The sequence below is a fragment of the Syzygium oleosum genome, unplaced genomic scaffold (genome assembly GCF_021117445.2).
Source record: "Syzygium oleosum isolate NSW1041296 unplaced genomic scaffold, Sole_v2.1 Sole_v2.06, whole genome shotgun sequence".
In the NCBI taxonomy this organism is placed as follows: Eukaryota; Viridiplantae; Streptophyta; class Magnoliopsida; order Myrtales; family Myrtaceae; genus Syzygium; species Syzygium oleosum.
This window is the reverse complement of record NW_026607490.1, coordinates 10,990,715-11,011,521: the sequence shown is the minus strand read 5'-3', so window position 1 is coordinate 11,011,521 and position 20,807 is coordinate 10,990,715. Positions and strand designations below refer to the sequence as shown.

The following is a 20,807-nucleotide window of genomic DNA, read 5'->3' as shown; positions in this document are numbered from 1 at the left end:
AAGATAATAGAATCAAAGCACATATCTGATCATCAAAGTCAATTTCAACCAAACTCAATTGATTAACGATCTCAATGAATTAATTGATAAGCCTAGGCAATGACACCCATTCGCCCATATTTAAGAGAAATGGATGTCGCATCAAGTAAAATTTGTTTATCATAGAGGTCTTCTCGTGCATATTCAACATGACATTCATCAAACCTACATTGATATATTCTTCTTCTTTTTTTGTCAGACTACATTGATATTCTCTTTCACCATGTTAGTTATCATCATCAAAGTCAATTGAGATGATATAATTTTCATGACATGGTTGTATGTGGCAGGCTGCCAGCAATGGCAAATAGCAACCAAGCACGTAATTTTCTTGACGTCAGGCACTCAAACTCTGTCTCTCATTAGCTACTAACTAAGAATCACCACGATCTTTAAACCACACTGCCTGAACACTCGAACCCTCACTTTTGCGCCTATATAAGCATCTCCATGAACAACCATTTAAACTCAAAGTTCTTGTTAGTGTTAAACAATTCGTCGTAAGGCCGCGTAGAGCTTCATCAAACACCACCCCCCACAAAAAAGAAAGAAAGAAAGAAAATTTTCAGTTGGGGTATATTAACATTTGTCTAAATACTTCGCTTCAATATCATATGGCGTTCTTGAATGCTCAACAGCCGCCTTTCATATTTGGTCTCCTAGGTACACACAAATATGTTCAAGATGAATTTCATTCTTGATGCACAGCATTCTCGTCAATCTTTATTAGGTTAAATTGAGAGTAAGAGAAACATTTCACATATAACATCGATTGCGCAATACAAGTCCATGGGGAAAAGTGCCAAAAAAGTCCAAAATCTTTTGCATTTGTGCTAATTTAGTCTTAAACCTTTTTTTTGTGCCAATTTAATCCTAAACCTTTTGTATTGGTGCCAATTCAGTCCTAAATTTTTTTATGGTGTCAATTCAGTCCTAAACTTTTTATATTGGTGCAAATTCAGTCATAAATCTTTTGTTTTTGTGCCAATTCAGTCATTTCGGTCAATTTTGGCTGGATTTTGCTGACGTGGACGCCGGTCGGCTAGCGGCCGGTCATCGGCGCTGACGTGGACAACTTTAATAATATTTTAATATTTTTTTGAATTTTTATTAATTTTTTCTTTTTTTTCTTTTTTTTGCCCCCTCCCCTCCCTCCTTCCTCCAGCCGGTTGCTGGACCGGCGACCGGCCAAAGGCCGGCGAGGTCAACCTTGCCGGCCACTGGCGAGGGCGGCCTCACGCTGGGAGAGGCCCGATCTCGCCAAATCCAGCGAGGTCGAGCCTCGCCCAGCTGCTGGTGAGGGCACCAATGCAAAAAGGTTTAGGACTGAATTGGTACCAAAAAAAAGTTTAGGACTAAATTGGTACCAATGCAAAAGGTTTAAGATTTTTTTGGTACTTTTCCCCAAGTCCATGAACGTGAATGATCAGGGTAACTGATATTTTATATGTGCTGTCTTGTATGATTATACCAATCCTATGAAATTTTCTTCTTATCCAGTCAAAAAATAAAATGAGTCCATCGTAATATAGTTGAATATATGTTAAGTGTGGTCTCATTTGGGTCGACAAGATCCGACGAATATGAACTTATTCGAAACACGGGAATCATTTCTAGTATCTATTCGAGTTCTATGAACGGTTCAAACAACTCTCCTCTCCTTTTCTGTTGAATCTAGGTAGGCAACATCCTGTCCTTTTTGGTGTTCTTGGCACCAATGTAAGACCTCCTCCAACCCTTCATTTCGGTCCCTTCGGTCATTTGACCATTTTAAGTATCTTAGCATGAATTTGGGAATTTTCCCTAAATCTTTGTTTTTTGTTTTTGGCAGCCCGACATTTTACACAGTCTACAAGAAAAAATCGTCGGATGGGCATCAGTCGATAACCTTATGTGGTGGCACTTTCGAGTGCATCATTGCTCTTGTCCTATGGAGTCCTTAAGACTCATGCCACTATGATCATCAGCTTCCATGCGATTGGCATCGTCATTAAACTCATCTATCTTCTTCTCTTCTTGATCTATGCCAAGAGAAGCTCTCTCTCTCTCTCTCTCTCTCTCTCTCTCTCTCTCTCTCTCTCTCTCTCTCTCTCTCTCTCTCTCTCTCTCTCTCTCTCTCTCTCTGTGACTGCCTTTGGTCTTTAATATGTGGCAAACTAGTGTCCCTTTGTTATCTTACCCAGGTGTTGTTCATTAGCTTGCCAATTTTGACTGTCTAAGCAAATAATGACAGGCTCTCAAAGCTGGATTTAGCGGGGAAAACTCTCGTGTAAATTTGTTCTCTCTTTTGTCTTTACAAACAAGATTGAGATTGTCTTAATGGTTATTCACACGTCTTTGGCGTAAAGTTTGTGTTTTCACATATTCGCCGAATAACTAAAACTTTCTGACAGCCTCAGATGTTAGCCCTTCTTCAAAATTTAGGTTAATTCCTACATTTAAGAAGATATGCAAAAAGAAAAAGGAAAACAATTCTTAGGAAATTCATAAGACAGGGAATACAAATGAAATACTATTATAAGAGTACAACCTCTCTCCGATCCACAGTGAAATCTGAAGGAAATTTGTGTAAATCACCAATCTGCGCAGATGTGCCCGCAAGGTTGCTGCTGTAGTTCAACGTAGGAGGTTTCGGAATGATGATGGCGCTGACCATCTTTCTTCTCAAGGGTCGACAGCGCGTCAACACCGTCAGATGGATCTGTGCGGCCTTCAGTCTCGCCGTGTTTGCCACGCCTTTGAGCATCATGGTACTCCTTCATTTTATTCAGCAATTGTAGAGAGGCAGTACTTTGGATATGCCATGACAACAAAACCAGTCCAAAACAAGAGATTTTCAACCGTGTGTAATTTTGTGTTCTGTGCAGAGGAGGGTGATAAACACCAAAAGTGTGGAGTACATGCCATTCCCTGTCCTTCCTTACCCTCTGTGCCACCACCTGTTTCTTCTATGTACTCTTCCTCAAGGACATGTTCATAGCTGTAAGTAACATTTAGCTCTCTCAATCATTCGACTCTAATGCTTTTCATTGTACATGCAACTTTGTAGTGATTCCTTGTACAATGCCCGATTTGCATAGACCTGCCTGACTTAGATTTGCAAACTCACATGGATGCACCAGCAAACCTTGCATTGCACTGTGAATGTCCAATCTTTTCCTGCGTGGTTATCGTTCCTGAGATCGCTCCTGAGTTTTCTCGTACGCATGTTAAGTTGAATTCCAGTACCATGCCCGTTTAAGCAATAAACACTTCGGCAAGACCTCCATCCTCTATTCATTTATATTATATGATTGATGCTATCTATCCGTCTTCCATTTCCTTTTTTTTATTTTTAAATACATACAACACCTCTCTCTCTCTCTCTCTCTCTCTCTCTCTCTCTCTCTCATATTTGTTTTTTGCTGACTTTGAAATTAAAATGGGGCTTCAATTGGGTGTTTCAGCTACCAAATACACTGGGAATCTTGTTTGGCATCATTCAAATGATCCTCTACATGATATTCAAAGACGGGAACAAGAAAATTGCAGAGACAAATGAGAGGAACGACCAACAAAAAGTGTCTATAGACATGAAGAAGCTGACTTCAATTTACAGTGCAATGGTGTGCCCAACTTCACAGTACCAACCACAAGGCACAGAAATGGATATCTTTCCGAGTAGCAAACCAGTTTAACTAAACAACAATGTTGGATGACATGCATCCATTTCTCTCTAGCAAGTCATAAGCAAGCAAATAATCACCCAGACAGTTGCGATCTTAGAAACTAATGGAGTGCGATCCTCTTGTGCAATATATTATTGAATTGAGGGTTAATGTTACTTTGTATGAGAGACAAGATAGATGGCTAGGTAATGGCAGCAAAGGGGATGACGGGATTCATTTGGGTGATATTTTCATTTAAGTAGTAAAATATCATCCATAATTTGGACTTGAAACTTCCACCGTATTCGACAAATTATAGAAGCATTGGATCTGAAAATATAATCTTCCTGTCGACACATTTTCCTTTCCTGATCTCCCCTATCCCTTCAATCAGATGCTTCAAGTAGAATTATGCCTTTACAGACCATATATTCTGATCACAGACAGTTGATATACTTTTATGATATCACTTCTTCTCCGATGATGAGGAGATATCAAGTCATCTGACTTTGAGGATGATCTGAAGAACCAATGTCACAGAGAGAGATTGGACTGATTTCTTATAATTCCTGAGTAGCTTGCCTAAACTACAATATCCGAATACACTAACCTTTTCAAGCACGTAAAATAAAAAAAATGCCATGCATAAAGCCAAAGGATAGTTTTCTACGCATACTTTGAGTATCCAAAGAATGGCGAACAGGAATATCTCTGGCTACTACTGTCATGAATATGTAAGCAGTGAATGGAGCTATCACCTTTTCTTTAGAGCAATGGAGATGCAAAACGAGCTTGAAGAAAACAATCTGTACTTGGCATTATTCCCACTGAGCATAACAGGAGAGACATTCTAGGAGACTGCTGTATCTTCAACCAACAAAACAGACCATCTTCACCGATGTTGATTATCTATACACTTTGTGGATAATTAGTAAGCTTATATTTCTACCCTATCAATTCCACTCTCATCCTCGCTCTCTGGGCTGAACTCACCTCGAGAAATCATATTGATGAACGATTTTGTTGCCTGACCAACGGCATGAGATGTTTTCTTCGCAGCCCCTGCAACAACAGGTTGTAACGAGATAATTGGCAGGCTAGCTCTCTCTTGAATCATTGCTGCATTAAGCATTTGGTAAATATAAATCAGACATTGCGATCACAAAGTTAATTTAGGAGGTCGTGGAGGGGCATCAAATGAAAAGGAAGGCTTAAGACATACAGATGGTCTGTTCTCGAGCAAGGGAACCGATCTGTCTAATTCCAGCTTCTGCAGCCTGCACAGCTTGAGCTGATTTGTTCACTCCATCAGCTATCTCCTGGCTAAAAAGAGGACAAAGAAAACGGACAAATTACCTTCAATTGACCTATGTCATATCAATAACAAAAATCAGCTTATGAGAGGAGACGAATTACATGTTTTGAATGTTTGTCTACATAAACCTATACTCAAGATTGCTGATCTTAAAAGAACACTTTGCACTGATCATTCATCAGGCAGGATACACATTCACTCGACTCTATCAAAGCATGACTTATATTAACATTTAGCATATAACATCTTGACTACTGAAGACTTTATCTCGCACAAATTCAGCACTCTATTCATTCTTCTGCTTGAAGCGCTTCAAATGTCATTTTCTTTCTGTTTTAATAAGGATGCCTCAGCATGAACCTCACCACAAAAGTCCAGACAAAGTTCGAGAATTCAAAAACATCACTTGATGTGCACATGACTGGCTAATGAGAAGCTAAATGCATGGCATTCCCTTAATTGTTGATGAAACTAGTTTGCATGCATTATTCGGTGTATGGATTAGCTACTTATATCAACATGACTTCAGCTCAAATAAGAGCACACATCACCTCAAATCGCTCAACTCTAGTGTAAGATCACTGATCTCCATGCCAGAGAGCCTAATAGCAGCCATTGTGCTTGGTAGCTCCTCCCGTGCTGTATCTGCCAGTTTGGAAAGAGATGTTGCAGCTCTTCCCATGGCCTGTGAAGGTATGATAACAAAGAATTGCAAAAATTATGCAAGATTTAAACATAGAACAGATACCTTCTAACTAGATTCTTCATTGCATTAGAAGCAATTACTATACAACGTTCTAATTTTCATCCATCAAAAAACTTCAAGAAAATCATTGATCCAGAACATTCCCAAGAATCCAATCTGCGTATGCTTTATGAATTGAGTGGTCGAATTTAGATCAAAGCAGAACAATTCATACACAAACTCAGCCAAACATAACCGCATATAAACAGCACATAATCTTGAACGCGATCAGTCTATCTTACATATAATGTTGGAACAGCGGCGACGACAAGGCTCGTGAACGCGACAGAAGTCTGCACGAATCAAATCCCAATTTCAGTTCATGCATAAATCAACCCCACTCCCCACACCAACACAAACCTCAGCCGAAAAACACCGCAGTGGTGCAATAAATTTCAAAACTTTCAGCTGAAAAAGCACAAAACAAAAGGACCCAGAAAATGAAAAGAAAGAACAATTACAGTGCAGGCAATGAAGGCCAAGAGAAAGAAAGCCTGATCACTCAAGCTCAACTTGGCAACAGGCGATGAAGGAGCGATCTTGGGGCTCCCAACTTGCACGTTCCATTCGCTCTGCGAGTCTTCGATACTGGGTTTGCTCGAATCAGAGACGAAATGGGTCGTCTTGGCGGTGGCCGCTTGGGCAGAACTGGGTCGGTTTTGGGAGCAGAGGGGGAGGGCGAGATAGGGTTTGATCTTGAACCGAGAGGCTGAATACAGGAACTGGGGTTTCGCGATTGAATTGGACAAAGGGTAATTGGTGAAGCAAGTCGTGAGGATTTGGGATTGCATTTGGGGAAATTCTCAGGATTCGGAACTGCAGAAGGGGAATGGAATGTTAGGGACGGAGTGACACGAACACCCAAGTCTTCGGTTTTGCAGAGGAGGTAATAAAAGAACAATCTTGAAAATTGGAAGCTTTTATGTTTTTCAGCTTATGATTTATTTTATGGGATGCCCCCCAAAAAATATTTTATTTTTTTACGAGTTGTTGTGATTCTTGGTGTTGTAAAATCAGTCACCGGGAAAAGAACAGGAGACATGCGCTTTCAGCATGGACTTGTGAGCTGTTATTTTGCCCCTTCGTTCTCGTTTTGTGTCCTCGATCATGTCTCACACCTTCTCAGCTTTTCATCATATCTGATTACTCTATTCCATTACCGTGACTGTCCTCATTTGCTCATTCTCTGCACTTCGTGGCGACGAATTCGATCATTTTCCCAAGCTTTCTTTCGTTCGTCTCATTTTTCATTTTCCCGTTCAATTCATGGTCACTTGTTCTGTAGTTTGCCACGTTATGTCATAGACTCTATTACCGTCACATTCCTTATCATAGTCATATACTGATTAATCTGTCTATCACTTGTTCTGGAATTTAGGCATGGCTGCAGAAGATTCTGATACATCTCCCGTAGATATGACGCCTGATTCAATGGAGAACCATCTAGTGCTGGCGAGTGTTGAGGAGGAGGAAGCAGATATGGTGCTATCATATGCGGACAAGAATTCGACCCAAAAAAAAAATATGGGGACAAGAGCACAAGGTTTTTTTCATTAGACCACTTTGCAAAGGAGGGCTCAAAATAAAAATTTGAGAGTAAAGGGGGATGCAACTAGATGGATGGAGGATGGGAGAGATACATGCTTGCTTTCCATAGTTTCAATGGAAGTTTGTTTACCTTAGAAGGGAGTATAGGGTGGGAAAGTGTAGTTGCTTATGTACAGTCAAGAAATAATTCATTCTCTAATTTCTGAAGTTGCTGAGGAAGAGGTGAGGACTGCAGTGTTTCAAAGGAGTCCTCTTAATTCTTAAAGCTCATGGTCCGGATGGTTTTCATGGAATCTTTTATCAGAAATGTTGGGCTGCAATTGGATCTTCTACCACTCACGCAGTCACAACCTTTTTTTGTTTAGGTGATATCCCTAATTCCCTTAATAATACTCTTATTTTCCTTATCCCTTGAGTTGCTTCTCCTGAGGAAATTTCCCAATATAGACCGATTAATCTTTGCAATTTCATGCAGAATATATTCTAAGATTCTTGTTAATCGACTTAAAACGTTTCTTGCCCAACATCGTTACTCCTTTTCAAAATGCTTTCTTGGAAGGCAGAGTCATAAAAGACGTAATTGCAGCTCATGAGGCATTTTCATCATATGAAGCTTAGGAAGAAAGGAAAGGAAGGATGGTGCTCTATCAAGCTTGGCATGAACAAAGCATATGATTGTGTTGAGTGAGATTTTCTTGAACTAGTAAAGTTAAACGTGGGGTTTGATAGAGTGCGGGGTGGGCTGGATAATGGCTTGTGTGAAGTCAGTGCCACATGAGCTATTGATAAATGGGAAGAGTGCAAACGATTAGCCCCTCCTGGGGTTAGAGGCAAGGGGACCACCCTCTTATCTCCTAATGTTTCTTAATTATTGCTGATGTGTTGTCCCATTTGCTAAATAACGGGAAGGGGGATTGCAGGGTATTAAACTGAAGAGAGTGCCCTATTCTTACTTATTTGTTATTTGCGGATGATTCTCTGTTCTTTCTTAAGACAGCTAAAGGAAATTGTAGAGCTTTGAAGAAGATCCTAGCTGGTTTTGTCATGCATCAGGGCAGCTGGTTAACTTGCAGAAGTCTAGCATATTTTTCAGTCCTAATGAAGATGAAGCCAGGAGACAAGCAGTGAGCAAAGTGTTGGGGATCAACATTATCCAAAACCTTGGAAAGTATCTTGGGCTTCCTACTTTGTTGGGGAGGTCGAAGTATGAGGCCCTTAATTTTGTCAAAGAGAGAATTATGAAAAAGGATGCAATTTTAAATTCTTGTTAAAAACTGCTTCTTATGTCAGACCTACATATTCAGTGGCTTGTTTCAATTTAGCCAAAAATTGGTTTGATGAGGCGGTTGGAAATATTGCTAAATTTTGGTGGGGACAGCTAAATTATGAATCTAGGGTGCACTGGAAGAGCTGGTAGAGACTCAATGTAGCAAAATCTGAGGGTGGTTTGGGGTTAAGCTTGTCTCTGTTCAATTAGGCCCTCCTTGCCAAGTTAGCTTGGAGTATACAGCAGAGTCCCTCTAAAATTTGGGTCCAGGTTTTGAAGAGTATGTATTTCTCAAATTGCAGCTTAATGGAGGTTAGAAGGGAAGGGAGGATGTCCTGGGGTTGGAGAAGCATTCTTGAAGGGAGAGGTCTCATAAAAGAAGGGGCTTTGTGGTAGATATCTGATGGCAAGCCTGTTAAAGTTTTGGAAGATAGCTGCTTGAAGAACAGCTTTTATCATAAACTGCATCATACAGATCTTGAGCAAGTCGGTAGAAGCCTCACAGTTGATCTATTGCTTGAAAATGGTCTTGAATATTGGAACCTGGATCCTATTAGAGATCATCTGAGTAGGGAAGAACAAGACCTGGTTTTACAAAATCAGATTCTCTGGAGCAGAATTGAAGACCGAATGATCTGACCCTGGAAAAGAAATGGTGAGATCTGTCAAGTCCGCTTATCATGTGGCCATGCTTAAGCCCCTCCATAAGCCCTCCCGTTATGACACCATTGACAGTAGAGTTTGGAAAATTATTGGGAGCATAAGACTGTCCACCTGAAGTCGAACTCTTCTTGTGGAGGTTGTGCTCTACGGCTGTAGCTTCTGCATAGAATTTACAAAAGGGAAGGATTGAGCTGTCCCCTGTTTGTGTTTTCTGTCATGATTTGGGATCCATAGAGGATATGATTCTGTCCTGTGAATAGTGATGCATTTGGTTTGCGAGCTTGGGGCTAAGAGTGGACAAAGAATCAGTTTCTGCTTTTGATCAATGGCTAGCTGACATCATTAAGGATTAATCCTTATCAAAAACTGGTAAAAAGGAGTTGCTGAGAAAAGTGGCTTTCTGCTATTGGTTGTGGAAGGGAAGGAACGAGGCTGTTTTTAAGTGGAAGAATCCTAACCATTTGTGACATTTTCCCAATCATAAGTGGAATCCTGCAAGGTAATGAGGAGTGTGTGCGTGCAAAATTGAACAACAGAAGGCAATCAACTGTCCCTGGTGAGAGCCATACTGCAAGGAAATGGTGCAAACCTAAAGGTGATAAGATTAAAGTCAACTGTGATGATTTTTTTTTAAGCTGAGAATAAGGTGGCTGCTATTGGGGTTCTCATTAGATATTTTTTAAAGCAAATTGTTAGGAGGCACAGAGGAGTTGATCAGAACTGGGGATGCTGAAGAAACTGAAGCTCTAGCTGTCAAGGTTTGGCATTTAGTTTGAAAAGGAGCAACAAAGCGTGCATTGAGATGGATTTTCAAGTGGCTCTTAGAGACATCACTGATCAGAGTAGAGCTAAAAATTGGAACATGCAGCTTAGTTGCAAATATATGCCGAGAAGCTGTCCCTTTCCAGTCTTTGAAATTCAATCTAATTTGCAAAGATGCTACTGAGCGTGCCCATCGGACAGCTTCTTTTTATACCAAGGGGATGTGAATATATAGGGACTTAGATCCTCCATCCTCTCTGTTTCTTTTCCTGATTTCTGATGTCGAGGAGAGGCCCCCATGAATTGTAATGTCTACTGTTTCATAAGTAATGAAGCATCTCTTCTTCAGTTCAGACCAAAGACAAAACATTGACCTGTGACTTCAAAGAGCCCAAGAGGCTCGGAGTTGGCTAAGTTGTCATATGCTTGAAAACCCTTTTATGCAAAGGGAGGGGGAAAAGTTGTTGACAGCTTATGTTTGTGTTCATTCATCAGTTCATTCTAATGAGCAAACAATGATGTGTTGGTCTAGTTTTAACTGCATCAAATGGATAAGGATTTTATAAACATTTGAAAAGTTTCACAGTGTTGGGATAGAAGATGATGACTAGTTCTATTTTTAGAATTTTATCAACGAGTATCCCAATAACTCTTGTTAAGAAACTAATCGAAAGAAATTACAGATTTCAATATATTGATTGTCCCTAATACTTTGAATATTGAAACACTCCAAATTAAGTATGCTTAGCAAGTGCCCTGGGATACTCGTTAACAAGATCTTTATTTTTTTATTTTTTACGTATTGGCATAATAAGTAGAGTTCGTACAAGAGAAAAACCCCAAAGCCTCTCTCTCTCTCTCTCAATGCCCCCATGAGGTCCTTAACAACCAGGCTCACGGGCAACAACGAAGCTAAAGGCATCAAGCTTCAACAACTTGACAAACCACTCTCAAATGAAACTAGTGGCATCAGCCTGCAAAGCGACTGACTCTCTCTCCCTCTCTCCTCCTTGTAAGTGGTGATGATTGACTTCGAGCTCCTTGTCGTCTGTACAGCTCGAGCTTAACATCTCACAAGCATTATCCAAGCTCCTTGACGTGGCAATTGATGGATGGAGCTCGTCGGTGATGACAAGATAGCGATCTCGTCATCGTTCATTCAGAGACGAAGCATAGAAAGCTTGGTGGTCCTAGACTCGGAAGATCACTAAATTCTACCGAGCATGAGACATTGTGCAAAACTTTGGGCACACTATTTGTCGAGTGATATAAAGTGTTTCGCCGAAATTCGACTCTGTTACAAAATACCTTTCACCGAAATCGTTCTTCGGTTTTTATTAGAAGGGACAAGTTCTGTGGCGATTTCGAACAGAAAATATCACAAGTAGACAAGGAAATTGATAACTTCACTTCAAATGGAACTGAACGTGTACAACCTCGTTGAAATTTAATCGAGGACAAAGTCTAAGAACGTAAATATGCGACGTCGGAATTTTACCGAGGACTTGAAAGATAACAAGTTTGTTTGTTTGTACTTGGGGGCTATCTAGTGGATGAACACTAGTATTTATAGTGTTCACAACGTAACAGCCTAAGAGCAAAAACAGTTTTAGCCATGCTTTCATGTCTTCAAGAATCTTAGTTCCATATTCTTACGTCACCATGATATGATCTCCAGGTGATTGTTCCCTAAAAACTTACGCCTCGATCTCTTGCACTTTGTTGTTGAGTTAACTCCATTTCTTCTCCCACGATTTGCTGGATTTCATTGCCATACCTACTGGTGATTAAATTTGAATATCGTAACTGCATTTTGGCACCTCTTATAGACATCCACTCTTCACTTAGTGTCTCAATCCGTAATATTTCGATTTCCTTTTAATCGGCATACTTATCGACCAATTCTGTCATGATAATCGTCAGCCATGCACTATCGTGTGTCGACAAAATAGCTCGTGGTCATCTATGTATATTAATATCGATAACAATTCTCACAATCGTCAATAACGGTCCACGTTTTTTATATTGATAACCTCTAACAGCGTGCTTACTTATGTCAGACGACCTGGTTAATTTTCTACGCAAAATGCAAATACAGAAAATGGGGATTGCACCCCTTCCGAATGCTACTACTGTAGTGGCTTAGACTCGTTTGCATGCGTGGAAGATCAACTCAATCTTCCCTCTTCCAGTCTTAAAGTTAGTTTAACAGAAGGAAAGAAGAATTTTCAAGTTAGTTTTTGGGGAAAGAGAAGGGTTTGGAGAAGAAAGCAGAAAACTGAAGATACAAACTGCTATTATACTGCGCTCAAATCGGTAACCTAAAATTAATTAATTGAAACTTTTGTTAAGAAGTTTCATTTCCTCTTGATTTTTTACATCAGTCTTGTTATCATAACATCTCTCTTTCATTTGATCTTCCAAGCATGTTTAGAGAGAGAGAGAGAGAGAGATTAGCTTGTTGCACATTTCGAAAGCATATATGAATAGTAGCTATCAAGAAGCAAAGTAAGCCCGAACTTGTTATTAATGATGCTAACATTTAAAACCTTCCCGTCAGTTTTTAGTCCCAAACCCACACTCCCATCGTGTGGTCCCCCACATAATATCGATTGCAAAGGCATTTTGGGAAGCAGGACAAGCAATGAAAGTCACCATCTCCCCCTTTTTAGATTCATCATCATTTCTCCCCTTGGGTTGTGAAGGAAGGGCCATCAGTGATAAGTGCAGTATCACGTGGAGATTCAGTACATTTGCCCCGTTTAGGCAAGACAATATATGTCATCCAGGAAAAAGAGAAAAATAAATGAGGTCACTTTGGACCTAAATCAATCATTGAAGCCATTCCCAATTCAATGGTATTTCACTGCTCCAACAAAAGGAGTAAAAAAGCTTATGAATCGACTAATTTGACACTAAAAGGTGGCGAGCAAAACCAGGTCGTGAAGAGCGCGTAAAGCGTGATACTAATTGATAACTAATGTTTAGACTTTGTTAACGGCGAGTCGCGAGATTTGTTAGATTTGTTAAAATAGGTATGTACCAGAAATCCTGATGCCCGTAATTGTCGACTTTATGCTACTCATTTGTCATTCAGGCAGCACCATCTGGTGCCCGCTGATCGATAAGGATCGTCAGAATGCATATTAATTTGGCCACTGAAAATGAAGAAGACCAAGAAATCTTTGCGTACGGTGTCCTTGTAAGAGGATGAATTGGAACATCTCAGTGGCATCAGAATTCTGTACTGCTTTATTTGGATGTTTAACAGCACAATACGTGAAAAGAATGCTGGGACCTGCTCTTTGGGCAATTTCTTCTTGGCTTCATCTCCAAGTCCAAAGGATGACCATGAGCAAAAGCCGAAATCTTGAACTAGCTATATGCATCATTGTTGTTGGCGGCACATTACAATTGCTTTATGTGATCAAGGTTCACACAAGGATAATGTCAACTGATATCATAAAATTTTGCACAGAAATATGCTGCAAGATATGATCGCTCAATTCTAAGATATGCGTTAATGTAACTTCTGTCTACATATCATCAGAGAAAACACTGTCGTAGTATAGATTTCTCAGGAGAATGAGGTGAGTAAGTGAAGGACATTCTGTGACACTTACCATACCTTGACTATGAGCATTCTGTCTGTTGAATGTCTTGAGCTTGAGTTCATTGTTGAATGGCTTGCAATCTGATTATCCCTAAATGACAGGACTCAATTTAGAGAGAACACACATTGCAGCAGATTAGGTGCATAACGTTGCTGTAATCTCTTCGGATTGTACTAGTGAGTTCCTGATATTTGTGCTCTCTGTGGGCATTGGCCGTATCGACCGAGATACCTGATCCTTATGTGTTCTCTCTACTCTTCCCAGGGTGCTATTCCTAGCATCCTCGTGTAAAAATATCGAGTAATTGAATCAATGTAGGGCTGGCATCAAAGAACTTCAAAAAGGGAGGACCACAGGGTTGATGTCAACTTGTGCTTGTGTTGATCAGTCCAGCTGAGTAAAGCTGCCTGATCTTAAACTCATGTAAAGCCATGGAACCCATAGAAAGCAGATGGGCCAGTGACCAAATGGCTATAGCATCACTCTAAACTAAATGATGTATGTTGGCATTGTGAACCAAGTACAAAACGACACACCGATTCACTTGTCGGTATATAATATCCATTGAAGTCTCTGGTTTAAGGGTGTGAGAGAGATGGGTGGTGTGGCATGGACTGAGGAGGAAGACCATTTGCTCATGAGGTGTATAGAGCAATACGGTGAAGGGAAGTGGCATAGAGTCCCCCAATTAGCAGGTAATAATAGCAAATATATATATGGTCTATACTATGCTATGCTAGAATGCAAAATCACTGCTATAGGAGGTTGAATTCAACTCTTGACTATTGTTTGGAATGCCTTTCTTGTGAATAATGTTGTTTTACTCAGGTACCTATCTTTTGCGCTACATGATTTCATTTCTTTCCTTAAAATGTGTAGAAGTGAGAGTACATTTTAAAATAAACTGCAGAAAAACTTGCCTTTCTTTGCAACCATTCATATCACCAAGCATTCGTTTCTCATGTAATGATATCAAGATGATTCTTCTTAAGTTTCTTGAAATAATACCGGTCTCAACTCACAGTCAAGGAGGGATATTCCCAAAAAAAATTTGATTTGGTGTAAAAATTAGGTTGGGGAAGGTCCAAGAACGGTCAAAAGTTGAATTATGATCGAGGCATTTACGTTGAACATGTATGGCTATATTCTTCTAGTCCGACTCTGCACACAAACCTCAAAATCATCAAGCTACAGTCAAGTTGAGATCGTAAACCCGTATTGATCTGCAACATGTTTGTGTCGCAATCTATTGTGATAATGTGAGAGGCCACACAATGGTCATATGGAGACTCCAAACTCTCGTATTTGCACCACAAGAAAGTAGCTTTGTTCATGCATTATCCAGGAAGGATGCCTTAGAATGTTGCAGATTTTGTTAGGATTTAAAACTGCAGGTATCTTTCATTTGTTGCTAAGAACAGTATGCTTCATGCGGAGACTTCATGTTAAACTTCCGCAAATACATCCCGAAATTGTGACTGATGTTCTAGTTGCAATTAACAGAAGTTAGCACTGAATTTACCAGCTTCTGCTTTTATGGCTGTTTTGTTTAAGGACTGAACCGGTGCCGGAAGAGCTGTCGACTGAGATGGCTAAACTACCTCCGGCCAAACATAAAGAGAGGTAGTTTCGCCGAGGAGGAAGTGGATCTCATCATCAAGCTCCACAATCTCCTGGGCAACAGGCGAGCAACAGAGATATATCTCCAATCAATTCAAAAACTGTTTTCTGAACGTGAACATCAAATTTCAGGACGGTTATATGCCAATATGTTATATAGGTTCCAGATGTTCACATTTCAGTATGCTTTTGCTTTCATCTCGTTTTCGTTGCAGCATGTCACATTAGAGCTTGTAATTAATGTTTATCAAGCATGAACTCTGTCCTATTTTCCGGCATGATGCTTGCATGTTCAAGTAGCCTTTAGGATATGAACGAGCCACACAGACTGAAACAAGGCACAAAAGTATAAGCAGGAAATCAGTAAGAATGTGGATATAAAAGGACTTTGATTAGATTTTAAGACTGGCCCTAGGACTTTGATTAGATGTTTTTTTAGCTATGACGATATAACAGGAATTTACTTTGCCATCAGTCAGAGAAATGGTTTTAGGTTTTCAGGTGGTCGCTGATCGCGGGTAGGCTTCCCGGGAGGACCGCCAACGATGTGAAGAACTACTGGAACTGTCACCTTAGCAAGAAGCTGGATCCCCAACAGATCAGAAACCATGAAGATAACGACTTGAACACAAAGGATGGCATCGAAATCCTCAGTCCCAGCCAACCAAGGGACTTCGCCGCATCATCAGGAGGCTGGACACAGCCACCAACAGCTGCTCTTGAAGCTCCAAGCTCGGTGCATCCCCCAATGCCAGAAGAAATTGGCACTTCACCATCATCACCACCACCAATGTTGTATGTTGATCAGGATGAATTCAATAATAGCAATCCTCCATTCTTTAAGGAAGATGGGCATGTTCTTGGAGATCTGGGCATGGACTTGCACTTTGATGGGTCAGCTGGGTTGATGCAAAGCAGCAACCAGTGGGATTGGGATGACTTGATTTCTGACATGGATCTTTGGGGGTGAATCTTTTGTAAGATCAAAAAGTTTGATCGTTTTAGCTGGTTAATTAATGTGCAACAAAAAAATGACTATGGTGAGAATAAGCATCGATTTGGTGTACCGATCGTAAGGTTCTATGATTGATTTAGCTTATTAGTAAGTCTTCATATCAGACAAATTGTAAATCGAAATAATTTGGGTTTGTTTAGTTTGAAAAACATGTACTTAATTTTCATCTTGATCATAAACTTGAAAACCATTTTCAATTTTCTTGAAAATATATTTGATAGATGAAAATGAGAATATTTTTTACTGTGGAATCAACAAAATATGTTTGTATTATGTACATTAGAATTGGCTGAATAATTCAATAAGCAGTTTCAATACTTATTCAACAATCAAGAGTATTTCATGTGCTTAATAAATATATGTTCCCTGAGTTTTGTTCTTTGACATGCGAGTAATTATGTGTTTTTTATCATACTTTCCTAGCTAGATCGGTCCAAAATGTCATTTTTGTGAGGTTTGTCAGTGTGGCTGGTTTGACTTCTCAGTTTCTCAAAAAGTGGTACTCTGTTTTATCAGAAAAATGAAACAATTCCCAAGGAAACAGCAAGAAACTGCGAGTCGTATCTGTTGGCAGGTTGCATTGGGCCATTGCACAAGGCCCCATGTGTTTTGGACAAAGTCAATTGCACATCTCTCCATGTGAGGAATCCCCAATCTGATTGGCTTGACCCTCTCTTCGTTCTCATTCCCAAAGATCTTTGAGTTTTGCACCCATTAATTTATGCTTTTTTGTCATTTGAATGTAGTTAACCAGTCTCCCCAGATGCTCCTTAAGTATATTTTATTCGAAGTAATTTCTTTTTCAGTATATTGAAACAGGTACGATCAATATATCGAAAACTCCAAAATTTTCATAATTAGATCGGTTAGTAAGTACTTCTTGGACAACATTCGTTAACAAAATCTCTAGTAGTTAAATTGTTGAGTTATTAAGTCGTTTTTAAAGACATCCATTACAATGATTAATGGGGTTCATGTACTTAGTTAATACTTGTCCCGTGTTATGTTTGGGAATGAATTTCTAATCTTAGTCCTAACCTGTTTTAGTGTATCCTATAGCTAGGGTTGTAACACTTGTTTAATCAAATTGGAAGTTCATTAGTTGACTTAGTAACATTTTACGCGTGATTGATTTTCTGGAATGACTATGTTAATGTTTAGAAAAGTTAGAAGCGGCTGTTGCATCTCATAGAGAATCTTATATGTTGGATAATTGACTTAATCAATGTGGTATGCCATGAGTTTCGACAAACATTTTCAATATCCATTTCATGCAATTTCACAAAAAACGATTTTTTTCCCTAGAATACGTTATCCCCCACATTTTCAATCGGATTTGTTTGTATCTCACCATAAGAAGCAACATGAGCGGAAAGGCTGAGGAGTAAACTTCCTTGAATGAGTAGACCTATCTAATCCAACTTTGTCGCCTATGGTCCTCTACATGTTATCTCGATAAGAGAATTGAGTTTCGAATTAGATTGGGATGAGTAGGATTTGTCTTGAGCCAAACAAGGTTGCACTCAACTTAGATGTATAGTCTCCTCTCCTAAGTTCGTTCATTTTGGCTGTCTAACTCGACTAACTTAGACAGGTTTTTAGATTCATGATAATCTTGAAAGTGAAAAAAAAAAAGTAAGACTTATATTTTGCAGAAAAAAAATCAAGAGAATCAGCAAAAACTTTGTCAGGTTTCTATTTCTGCTGCTTCTTTGTTTTCTGCTGTCATGTTTCTATTCACACATCCATTGAATGGCAAAAAAAGATTAGGACGCTTTTTTTAGGGGGATCAAAAGCTGCACTCATACCTAAGCAAGTCCATGTTGCTACTGTTTTGAGGATTGAGTAGAACTCTGGTCACCTCCTCCTGTTGTCTGCGCCGTGAACTCAGGAAAGAAACGAGGTTGGAAAAAGAACTTCACATGCTCTCTCTCTCTCTCTCTCTCTCCTCTTGTTCAGGACATGGATGTCTGGTCTGGTCTGGTCTTTAATTTATGAGGGCTACTGTAACTCTTTTGGGAGATTTCTCTTTCTTGTTTTGAGCAGTACAGCCTAGCTTTTCACCCTCTGTTACATCTATCCATCAATCTACACCCACCCTTTAGAACTTAGGAGTAGGGCCTCAATCTCAAGCAAGCCTTTCATTAAATTCAAAGTTAATTCAGACCCCTCCAAAAGAAAAAAAATCCAATGCAGAATATAAAATGAAAGATCAAAGTTCAAACCCCACAACTTTCTTTAGGCTCTCTCTTACATCCAGAGGTTCAACCTGTTCTCCCGACCGAAGCTCATAAAGTTCCAACCTTTCTTGACTGCTTCTGCTTCTGCTTCTGCTTCTTCTTCTTCTTCTTCTTCTGCTGTGAAAGAACCTCCACGAATGGATGTGAGGGACCATTCTTCACAACCCTTGAACTTTCTGTCGTTGCTGTTGAAACATTCTTGCATTGTCACAGAATCTCTCACATTCTTTTTGCTTTTGCTCTTTTTTGGGTATATTCTTTTTCCAGGAGTATTACTGTAGGAAGAGTGGGCAGATACCAGCATTTGGTGACTGGGACCATGCAAATGAACTACCCATAACTCAGTACTTTGAGTGTGCAAGGCAAGCTGGCTTGCTTCGATTCAGCTCTTCTTCCGGAGAGTCTGACCGCGCCCGCAAGAGCGGCGATTTGTATGCGGTCGCTGCTGCTGATGATGAGCACAAGTTCTCTCGCTCCGTGGCTCCTCATAAAAAGGTTCGGACTTCGACTCTTTCTCTGTTCAGGCCATTGAAATGCGTCTGAACTGCGTGCGAATATCTGTCGCAGGCGAGAACGAGAGAGAAGCGAAACGGGCAACTGAAGGAGCAGAGAAAGACTGGGAGAGTCATTTGCGAGATGAAGGAACCTCCGAGGAAGCAACACCTCACGTCACGGTCACAACATAATGCCCATCACCATCATCATCATGATCGTCTTGAGTTGCCCACGAAGTCGAAGCCTTCAAAACCGAAAGCTGTTGATGAAGATCTCTACAAGATCCCTCCTCATCTTCTTCACACCACCAAGAGGGTTAGTTCCACTTCTTGTTTCCTCATACTTTTGTTAAGAAGGCTTCACAAATGGGCACCTTTTTCAGCCCATGTTATTGCAGATCTCGATACGTTTTGATCGCTGGGTCTTGGCAGAAGTCATTTGTGAAGGTCGACATTAATGATGAAATGTTTGTTTTCTTTTGGCTTTCTTCTGCAGAAAAAGGTGCTGGGATTTTTCTCAAGGTGTCTGGTCCCAGCTTGTACCGCCTAGAGGTTGACAATAGATGACTCACAAGATTCTCTGTCAAAAAGACTCGCCATGCATTGTTTAGATTGGCAGCTCTAGCTGCATTTGAGGCTGAAACTTGGGGCCGATTTCATTCAGCCGTAAACGAAAACGCGAGTTTTGTATGATTTGAGATAGCTAGTCAAGACACGGTAATATCGATGTAGACTTCTCTGTTTGGATCTTAAAAAGTGCTCGTCTTGTCCATCTCTTCCTTTCTTTCATGGGATAAAAGGAGTATTTTTGCCCAGGGTGTTCATGACTTTTTGTTTCTTCCTTTTCATTTCTGAGGATGTAACTAGAGTGCATAGGTATAAGCTTTCATTCTCAGAAGGGTTGGTTTGGTTGACTGAATTGAAAGGATAAAAGGTATAAGCAGTCTTCTTATAATTAGAATAGTTTAATTACATTGCTGGTCAAAATCAAAATGATCAAGGATTAATATGATCCCCACATCCCATAAAGCACTAAACAACAGTGGCACTTAACGCAAAACTCTGCATCCAAGCCCCTCCGAGCGTCAAGTTTGACACTATTGCCACTCCTCTTCCCTTGTCTCATGAAAAATGCAAAGCCTAGATTCTTTCTTCGCCGGGGCTTAATAAGTGTTGATTACCAAAACCCGTCAATTGAACTATAGCAAGAGTTAAGTGTGCCTCATTGGATCGGACTTCGGTTCTATAACGAATAAGCCTCAAGTTTAGAAGCGCAACAGTCCTCTGCTAATGACAATTAACCCCACAAGAGGATTCTTTCCTTAATGTTCAGGCAAACTTGCACTTATTTCCTCAAACAGCGGCTGCTATCATTTGAGTTGATGTTTAATGCTAGCCATGCAACTAGTCCTAAAAATCTTTAGTATAAAGAAAGGAGCAAAAAAAAAAAGAAAGGAGCATTATCAGTCGGTAATAGGAAATTGAGATTTCGCGTTGAAGTCTAGGCGTGGATGCCCATTTGTCACTCGTTTGATGTAATATTAAACCAAAGAGTGTGCTAATAAGGACAACTGCTGAATGTTCCTGTTACACTAGATCTGGCATGTCGTCGGGTAATATCGAGTGGTTAAACTAAAAAAAAGAGATACATGCACTTGTGTAGCATGACTCTTATGTCAATATGAAGTCAATGGTACAGACAAAAGAAGTACTAGAGTAAGACAATAACATTCCTTCAATGCCGACTGGGACCAGAAAGTGTGTAACACACTGAAGTATTCTGTTAAAATCCTCTTTCATATTGAATCCGGCTGAATTTTTGGTTTTGAAGTTGCCGG

At 40.0% G+C, this 20,807-nt stretch overlaps 3 protein-coding genes and 1 pseudogene across 6 annotated transcripts; 3 read left to right on the top strand and 1 right to left on the bottom strand.

Moving 5' to 3' along the window:
- Window positions 1-653: 653 nt before the first annotated feature.
- Window positions 654-3,716, top strand: LOC115693064 (bidirectional sugar transporter SWEET9-like; annotated as a pseudogene).
- Window positions 3,717-4,478: 762 nt separating this feature from the next.
- On the bottom strand, window positions 4,479-6,653 carry LOC115693055 (uncharacterized). 3 transcript variants are annotated; one of them, XM_030620029.2, is made up of 5 exons: window positions 6,208-6,653; window positions 5,989-6,039; window positions 5,553-5,686; window positions 4,909-5,009; window positions 4,479-4,748 (listed from the first exon to the last, which is right to left on the bottom strand). In XM_030620029.2, the coding sequence occupies exons 1-5, from the start codon at window positions 6,535-6,537 to the stop codon at window positions 4,624-4,626; spliced, it is 741 nt and encodes a 246-aa protein (XP_030475889.1). In that variant the 5' UTR covers window positions 6,538-6,653; the 3' UTR covers window positions 4,479-4,623. The 3 variants fall into 3 exon arrangements, with proteins under 3 accessions (XP_030475889.1, XP_030475888.1, XP_056168643.1); XM_030620028.2 differs by having other exon boundaries at window positions 4,479-4,805; window positions 6,208-6,652; XM_056312668.1 differs by lacking the exon at window positions 5,989-6,039 and having other exon boundaries at window positions 4,479-4,805.
- A 7,462-nt stretch (window positions 6,654-14,115) lies between these two features.
- Window positions 14,116-16,288, top strand: LOC115693063 (transcription factor MYB1-like). The gene is made up of 3 exons (XM_030620038.2): window positions 14,116-14,295; window positions 15,155-15,284; window positions 15,722-16,288. The coding sequence occupies exons 1-3, from the start codon at window positions 14,196-14,198 to the stop codon at window positions 16,188-16,190; spliced, it is 699 nt and encodes a 232-aa protein (XP_030475898.1). The 5' UTR covers window positions 14,116-14,195; the 3' UTR covers window positions 16,191-16,288.
- A 1,727-nt stretch (window positions 16,289-18,015) lies between these two features.
- Window positions 18,016-19,910, top strand: LOC115693062 (uncharacterized). Of its 2 annotated transcripts, none has more exons than XM_030620036.2 (4): window positions 18,016-18,218; window positions 18,743-18,970; window positions 19,043-19,285; window positions 19,466-19,910. In XM_030620036.2, exons 1-4 carry the CDS (start codon window positions 18,198-18,200, stop codon window positions 19,517-19,519), a joined length of 546 nt encoding a protein of 181 aa, XP_030475896.1. In that variant the 5' UTR covers window positions 18,016-18,197; the 3' UTR covers window positions 19,520-19,910. The 2 variants fall into 2 exon arrangements, with proteins under 2 accessions (XP_030475896.1, XP_056168653.1); XM_056312678.1 differs by lacking the exon at window positions 18,016-18,218 and adding an exon at window positions 18,466-18,618.
- The last annotated feature ends 897 nt before the right edge of the window (window positions 19,911-20,807 follow it).